General features: G+C 37.5%; 1 protein-coding gene across 2 annotated transcripts; it reads right to left on the bottom strand.

The window, feature by feature from the left end:
• Nucleotides 1-1,396: 1,396 nt before the first annotated feature.
• On the bottom strand, nt 1,397-7,044 carry LOC109022278 (cold-regulated protein 27-like). 2 transcript variants are annotated; one of them, XM_019005143.2, is made up of 6 exons: nt 6,847-7,027; nt 6,172-6,360; nt 5,752-6,058; nt 4,031-4,140; nt 1,989-2,101; nt 1,397-1,877 (listed from the first exon to the last, which is right to left on the bottom strand). In XM_019005143.2, exons 1-5 carry the CDS (start codon nt 6,943-6,945, stop codon nt 2,024-2,026), a joined length of 783 nt encoding a protein of 260 aa, XP_018860688.1. In that variant the 5' UTR covers nt 6,946-7,027; the 3' UTR covers nt 1,397-1,877; nt 1,989-2,023. The 2 variants fall into 2 exon arrangements, with proteins under 2 accessions (XP_018860688.1, XP_018860689.1); XM_019005144.2 differs by lacking the exons at nt 1,397-1,877; nt 1,989-2,101 and adding an exon at nt 3,461-3,939 and having other exon boundaries at nt 6,847-7,044.
• Nucleotides 7,045-8,955: the final 1,911 nt, after the last annotated feature.

Genomic DNA, 8,955 nt, shown 5'->3' with positions numbered 1-8,955 from the left:
TGTTCGAACGTATTTTTTCACGTTCGAACGGTAAAAATTTTTTGGGACGATTTAATTCGTCGCAGAAAAAAATGTTCGATCGGTTATTTTGACGTTCGAACGGTTTTCTAAATTCATCGATTTTTTGGGACGAAATTTAAATTTCGTCCCAAAAAATGACTTTTAGGGACGAAAAAAATTTCGTCCCTAAATAATTTCGTCCCAAAATCTCAAATTTGTTATAGTGATAGTTCAATAACTATATGCAGAAAGTAACTAAAATGATGTTTCATTTGAGAAGAGATGAAAGCAGCAAGGAGGGATCGAGCTGATCATATCTAAGGCTTTAATTAATTGAGTTGCAATCACCTTAATATCAATGGGCTCACCAATTCAGCAGACAAAACAGAAAACCACCCAAGACTGGTTTGGATTGAGATCAGAACATTGAAGTAATCTCAACATAATGATATAATCGGTGACTCACTCTCCCTCCCTATCTAGCATTAATCCCATACTTTTTAGTTAATATGAAACGGAATTCCCTTCATTTTACTTAAAACTGATTAGTATAAGGTATGGGTATTTTGATCATTGAGTTTTTAAAAGTGAAGATATCATTGAGGTGAGAAGAGAATCAACTAGTACATGAGGCTTTATCAGGCCATGCTAACTGATGATAAGCCGCAGCATTGCCTTGATCTCCACTCACATATTACCTCATGTCTAACTCATGATGATGAGCTGCTGCATGCAGCATTACCCTTCTTTAAGATTTTGGCCTTGCTAACGTTTTTATAAATCAGCCAGTATGTTTAAAAAAACGTCTTGTGGGATTTACAAGAATACATGTAAATCAGCCACATAAGTATGCAGGACTCATTATAGTTTTGAAAAAAAAAAAAAATTAAAATACCGGTAATTTTTTATGCATTTATTTCTGCAAAAGACTTCCACATCAATAAAAAAACAAAAAGATATTTTTCATTTATCCTGGACCTTTCTAGGCCAAGAATAGCTCATGGCCTGCCCGAAAGCGTCAAAGGCCGCTCATATTCACGACACAATTGGACAGGCTTATCTCAAATGATATCTATAGGCATTTTTACGTACTCTTTATGTACTCCATTAATATGATTGACTACATCATTTTCTTTTAATATAAAATAACTATTTTGACCAATCACATCAGTGAAGTGCACAATGAATATGCAAAAGTGACTGTATATAATAGAACTCCCAAAATATCTCTAACGCTAATAAATCAAACACACGTAAAAAGGCATTTTAATTAATCATTGAGTGCAAACGATTTTTAGGAGATATTGGATTAGAGGAATTTATCCTTGAATTATCCCAAGATACACTCGGGCCAATCGAAAAAAAAAAAAAGAAAGCATTTTTGCCATATCATCCAGAACTAGATGCAGATAATCTTATTCAGTATTCAGTACATCTGGAAGAAATTCTTGCAGATAATCAATCAGTAACGCCTAGATGTCATTCAACACGGCTCCAATTTCCAACACAGCCAAAAGTCCTAGTATAGTACCAGAATAGTGGCAGTGATATATATCAATGTATGTATGTACACACATAGATCGATGGCCAGGATAGCACATGCTCCCACAATCTTTATACTTCCTATGTGGTTGCACTGATGCTAGGCAAGAACCACCAGAACAGCTTAAGAACCGCAAAGCCACTTTTCCCCTTCATCTCGCACAGCATTTAATACTTCTGTTAGATCTCCTTGTTATTGATATGCACGGTTCGATCAGTAACCTCCTTCTTAGAAGTCGGTCGTTTCCATGTCGGCTAGTCACGGATTTCACCTAGCCGAAGAGACAATTCTTGGTAACATCTTCTGTTGTGGGAGAGTTATTATGTGGAACAACCTTGAAGATTATGTAAGAGATGAACAACATTGAGATTTCTATTCCCACATTATATTTTCATCTTGAGCATGAAGCAAGAATGCCAACAAAGTAATTCAATTTGCAAATTACCTGATCATTGATAGAAGCATCACTTGAACAAGATTTCATCCTTTTTGCATTGCACATAAGGCTTTCCTTTTCTCCTTCAACTTCTTCATTAGCAAAGTTCTGATCAGACACCTCTGCAAAAACCAAAACATTCTGGGTCATTTTGGCATGTAGAACAATGTTTTCATGAAAAATGTCTTTTTATGTTTCTCTAATAGTCGTTAGCAGCCGAGTTTGAGGCATTCGTTGAACATAAAGGGGTACATAAACCATCAATTTGCAACATCCAATTCAATTTATCTGAAGCAGTTCTTAACTCCATTTAATTAGGGTTCACAAAATGGATTTCAAACAAATTGAGGTTCATCGCATGTATCCTTTTCTACAGTTCTATCCTATTCGGATCCCATTTTTATCATTTTGTGACTCTAAAAACACACACAACATACTGACATTTGAAGCTCTATTCAGTTATAAACATTATAACATCATGTTGTACTGTTTAGCCAATGTGATATTAATCATACCAAGAATTAGAAAAGTCCAAACAGTGTACACAAAATGTTCAATCAGAATATTCTTCTTTGCATAATTTCCTGAACACAAAATCCGGTCTCCACCAAAATTCCTTGTGTTCTTCACCACAATCTTTGGGCTCAAAATAGGCATCTTTCCCTTAAGCCAATGTAATCACGAGCCCGTTATGGATTTTGTTTGACCGTCTGGAAGATTTTGAAAGCACGCATTTCAAGATCATGTCCTAACTCGCCATCACCCTTTTTCCTTCCATTTAAATGTTCAGAATATTCAAGACTACAAAGCTACTTGGAGTTTTTCAACTCAATGATGCTGAGTTTCAGCTCTCACTGAAATTTTACTCAAAATACTCAAGGCTGCACCCTTTTTCCTTCCATTTAAATGTTGTTCATAATATTCGAGACTGCACTAACAATGTTGCTCTGCAATTTCAGCTCTTACTGAGTTTTTATCTTATGCATCAATAACGAAGCCAGCCCAAATCCGATTTTCAATCACAGGTTATACTTGTAATCATCTAGTAGAGACAGACCCTTAATGGACAAATCCTACTGATGCTGAGCAGTTTTCGAAGCATTTTAGTTTCAGAATATTAATTCCTTTTCATTCTATAGCATCTCTATAGCATCTTCTGTCGGGGCCATCTCTTGACAATACACTTGAAATGATGCTAGCTACCTCTTCCCCTTCGTAGCCCTATCCACATCCCCTTGCCACAACAATTCCTAATCATCCCCTTGCACCTACTGTGTTCTCATCCAGAATGGATTTCAGAAGATTGTTGCTATCACTATTATTTATTATTACTTTTCACCTACTTTTTACTATTATTAATTACTATTCACCACTATTCAATATTCTATCATTACTTTTTCACTACTATTTACAGAATATCTGAGATCACCTCACTACCTAAATGCAACCAGAATCTAGATGCATTTTTGCCATATCATCCAGAACTAGATGCAGATAATCTTATTCAGTATTCAGTACATCTGGAAGAAATTCTTGCAGATTATCAATCAGTAACGCCTAGATGTCATTCAACACGGCTCCAATTTCCAACACAGCCAAAAGTCCTAGTATGGTACCAGAATAGTGGCAGTGATATATATCAATGTATGTATGTACAAACATAGATCGATGGCCAGGACAGCACATGCTCCCACAATCTTTATACTTCCTATGTGGTAGCACTGATGCTAGGCAAGAACCACCGGAACAGCTTAAGAACCGCGAAGCCACTTTTCCCCTTCATCTCGCACAGCATTTAATACTTCTGTTAGATCTCCTTGTTATTGATATGCATGGTTCAATCAGTAACCTCCTTAGAAGTCGGTCGTTTCCATGTCGCTAGTCACGGATCTCACCTAGCCGAAGAGACACAATTCTCGGTAACATCTTCTGTTGTGGGAGAGTTATTATGTGGAACAACCTTGAAGATTATGTAAGAGATGAACAACATTATATTTTCATCTTAAGCATGAAGCAAGAATGCCAACAAAGTAATTCAATTTGCAAATTACCTGATCATTGATAGCATCACTTGAACAAGATTTCATCCTTTTTGCATTGCACATAAGGCTTTCCTTTTCTCCTTCAGCTTCTTCATTAGCAAAGTTCTGATCAGACACCTCTGCAAAAACCAAAACATTCTGGGTCATTTTGGCATGTAGAACCATGTTTTCATGAAAAATGTCTTTTTATGTTTCTCTAATAGTCGTTAGCAGCCGAGTTTGAGGCATTCGTTGAACATAAAGGGGTACATAAACCATCAATTAGCAACATCCAATTCAATTTATCTGAAGTAGTTCTTAACTCCATTTAATTAGGGTTCACAAAATGGATTTCAAACAAATTGAGGTTCATCGCATGTATCCTTTTCTACAGTTCTATCCTATTCGGATCCCAATTTTATCATTTTGTGGCTCTAAAAACACACACACAACATACTGACATTTGAAGCTCTATTCAGTTATAAACATTATAACATCATGTTGTACTGTTTAGCCAATGTGATATTAATCATACCAAGAATTAGAAAAGTCCCAACAGTGTACACAAAATGTTCAATCAGAATATTCTTCTTTGAATAATTTCCTGAACACAAAATCCGGTCTCCACCAAAATTCCTTGTGTTCTTCACCACAATCTTTGGGCTCAAAATAGGAATCTTTCCCTTAAGCCAATGTAATCACGAGCCCGTTATGGATTTTGTTTGACTGTCTGGAAGATTTTGAAAGCACACATTTCAAGATCATGTCCTAACTCGCCATCACCCTTTTTCCTTCCCCATTTAAATGTTCAGAATATTCAAGACTACAAAGCTACTTGGAGTTTCTCAACTCAATGATGCTGAGTTTCAGCTCTCACTGAAATGTTACTCAAAATACTCAAGGCTGCACCCTTTTTCCTTCCATTTAAATGTTGTTCATAATATTCGAGACTGCACTAACAATGTTGCTCTGCAATTTCAGCTCTCATTGAGTTTTTATCTTATGCATCAATAACGAAGCCAGCCCATCTCTGATTTTCAATCACAAGTTATACTTGTAATCAGCTAGTAGAGACTGACCCTTAATGGACAAATCCTATTGATGTTGAGCAGTTTTCGAAGCATTTTAGTTTCCGAATATTAATTCCTTTTCATTCTATAGCATCTTCTGTCCAGGCCATCTCTTGACAATACAATTGAAATGATGCTAGCTACCTCTTCCCCTCCGTAGCCCCATCCACGTCCCCTTGCCACAACAATTCCTAATCATCCCCTTGCACCTACTGTGTTCTCATCCAGAATGGATTTCAGAAGATTCTTGCTATCACTACTATTTATTATTTTATTATTACTTTTCACATACTTTTCACTACTATTAATTACCATTCACTACTATTTAATATTCTATCATTACTTTTTCACTACTATTCACAAAATATTTGAGATCACCTCACTATCCAAACGCAACTTGAATCTGTTCCTACTACTATTGAGTGCTAAAATTCTTCGGAGAGTGCACCTCAAACCTCCTCTTACAAATTCTACCATAAACAGGACACCGTGATCCAAAATTCATCAATCAGAATACCGTTCTTCTTTGAATAATTTCCTTTATTCTTTTCTTCCTTTCTTATAACGGCTAGAGCAGATTAAATGATATATTTAACAAAGAAAAGCATGAGCAATACATGTGAATCCAAATACCATTGATGCCAACACAATATAAGGATATCGACATATAGCTGAAAGCACCTGTGTCGCTGCTAACCAAATCATGATGGTCTAGATGAAAGTGACACGCACGATTGTGCTTCAAATTACAATTATCTGATCCGCAGAACACTGTGTGGTTCCCAACTAAATCCAAAGCTTCACTTATGGATGCAACATTGTTCTGGAGATCTGCAGATGCTACAACACGTGGTGTGCATCCAGATCTAAAGTGCCGTATCCAAGGACTTGCCAGAAGACCTTTAGACCCGTCTGCTTTCTTGAGCTGAAGCTCAACAGCTCTGTCAAAATTAATCTCCTTCCAGTGGCCACCTAGAAGAACCTTAAACTGGGAACAGAAAGATTGAAAGAAGCAGTTCAAAAAACAAAACTCTAATTAACATACTACATATAAAAACACAATGTAGAAGAATCCAAATTAAAGAAGAGAAAAGTCGGAACCTGGCCAGAAGAGGTGCGAGTGTTAAGATACTTTTTCCTGGAGTATGTTGAATCTGACAAGCGGCAAAAACCAAGAGAATCCGTGGAATCATATAACTGGTTTACAAATGATGCTTCCATGGACTTGAGGTACAAGCTGTGTTTCTCATCTGTCCATTCTGTAGACATAGATTCCGTCACCAGATTGCCCTGATTTTATAAAGATAACATTACTTTTCAGAAATCCTTGAAAAATAAATAATTTCAATAAATTTTGTACCAAACACATTATATATTATTAAATTATGACAAAGGAAACAATAAACAAAAATCAACACACATGATCCGGTTCTGCTTGTTCAAATTAACGGCCAGGAAAAAAAATGTAAGTCTAGATAGAATAGTCAAACCCAAACGGCCAAACTACCTATAGATGCATGTGTATATTGTAATACATTCTTCTCCAAAAGAGATCAGTTTTCGTCCAGAAACAGGGGTATAAACTATGGTTGAAGAGTGATTTACTCGATCAATCCGAACATTATTGAGTTTTCATTTTCATTTTCATCTTCCTAAAAACCCCAAAAATAAAATCATTGGAAAACCCAATACACACACGCCTGAAGAAGAGAAGTAAATAAAAAAGTATCTGCGAAATTCTAACAAATTAGTTTAGAAAAAACTAGCGTAAAGTACCAAGCTGGAAGGCTCCTTGGTCTCGCACGACCCGTCGTTAGATATTGTAGAAGAAGTGGGTTGGCTCGTCCGAGTTTCTCCTGCTCTTAAATCCCCCATATTTGCGATAAGAACTTCAAAATAATTGAGAACAAGAAGGACGAGGAGAAGGTAGAAGGAGGAGAAATAAATTCGGTGACGGTGGTGTATTAGGGGGTTATGGCCACCGGAGAATAGACAAAAGAACGTTACAGTTGTCTATCACTTTTACACGTGTCAAGCGAATGATGTTACCACGTCACTATTGATTACCTCTGGGCTCTGAGACCGCCGGTGGACAGATATTTTTTTTGTTTTTAAATTTTAAACTTTAGCTTTAGATATTTTATTGTTTTTTTCAGAACAACCAGATATTTTTTTGCATGGAAGTCAAGTCATTGAAAATGTCTTGCTTTGTCGTTCGGTGGTTTTAACCTTTTTGAAAGTTGTGGACCAACCAGGACTTGCTGAGCTGCTTACTTGGGATTTTTTTCTTTTACCTTTTTACAAAATGTCATGCTACATTTCTTTACTTTTTGAGGCATAGGTCCTGTTGGGGTAAATACACTAATCCTGCCCAAGTTAAAGGAAAATGGATAAGGTCAAGAAAGAGGAGAAAAAGTGAGAAGAACATATACGGATGGGGGAGAAGACAATAAGGAAATGCAAGGTCTCATAGAAGAGAAAAAGGGAGAACAATGATAAACAAGGGAAAAAGTAAGCTAGACAGGTGAAAGGAGACGTAAACAGCCCTCTTCTTCATCGCTCCCGAAGGCAAGAATAAAAGAGATTTAAGAGATGTGAATAGGGGAGGAGGAGGAGAAAAATGTTATATTTACCCTCAAAACAAGAGCTTTAATATATTATCTTCTCTAAAAAATAGGTTATCGATCACCATTATAGAAAGAGAAATAAAAAATCATCAAAGATTGTAAAATATTCATATTATAATAGATTTACCTTTAAAATGACCTGTGGACGTAAGTCATGTGTCAAACTACGTAAATTTGTGTCTTTAATTTTATTTACATTTTTTATATTTATTTTCTATTCACTGCTATGAATGTACGTACGAGCACCGTACCATCGCCATTGTGGGCTTCAGACGACATCGAACGAGGCTCGAGTCCGCACCGTAGGCTGGAAATGACTCTGTCTTCCATTCCGGCCTGTTGTGCGATTTTCAACATTAACTTTTGACACCGGTTGTGGATTCGATTTATTTTCTACACTGGAAGTGGGAGAAGAATGATTTTCTAGCTTGCAAAATCATCTTCAAATGAGCAAAAGAATTTTCCTTGAATAAATATTTTCAACTTTTCACCTTTATTTTATTTCATTAGTAACATTGTTACAATAAAATGGGCAAGAGAATTCCTCACCAATAGGGTTAAGAATGTTATGCACTTTGCTGCATTGTGCATAAAATACACACCCAACATGTAACGCCCAGGAAGACAAGTTCCTTAGCCACGTGCAACATGCAAAAACAAGGGCAAGAACCAGGGACATGGTTGTATACTATTAACTTAAATGCACTATACACTATACATTTAAACCGTGCACTTAAATACGTAATGCACAAAAACTGTGCATGGCATGCGCAGTGTCACGCACAGTGCATGATGGGTGCATGGTTACGTACACCCAGGAGTCCCCCCAACCGTGCATGGCATGCACAGTGCCATGCACGGTGCATAACGGGTGCACACCACCGTGCACGCGATGACCCTTGTGGCGGGCATGAAAGCCCGCCACCCCATTTGCCTGGCATTGGTCGAGGCCGGTTGTCTAGCCAGACCACCAGAAGGAGTCGACGAAATCTCTCCCACTAGCATCTCGTCGCTGGAAGTCACGGGAGCTATCGAAGGTCCAAGAACTAGGCATCTGTGACTTGGCGACACCACTATCGATGTGTTCTATTGCGGGAAAGGTGGTCCCCAACCATAAAAGCCATGCACGTCGTGCACAATGCATACAATGGTGCCTGTCTTCGCCACAACACCCCTCCACAAACCGCCATGGTGGTCGGAGCACCCGTCAATCTCATTCGGTGCACATAACGTATGAACCCGGTCGAGATATGCAAAG

The sequence above is a fragment of the Juglans regia genome, chromosome 6, assembly GCF_001411555.2.
Source record: "Juglans regia cultivar Chandler chromosome 6, Walnut 2.0, whole genome shotgun sequence".
Taxonomy (NCBI): domain Eukaryota; kingdom Viridiplantae; phylum Streptophyta; class Magnoliopsida; order Fagales; family Juglandaceae; genus Juglans; species Juglans regia.
The sequence above is the reverse complement of the archived record's forward strand: the minus strand, read 5'-3'. Positions and strand labels throughout refer to the sequence as shown.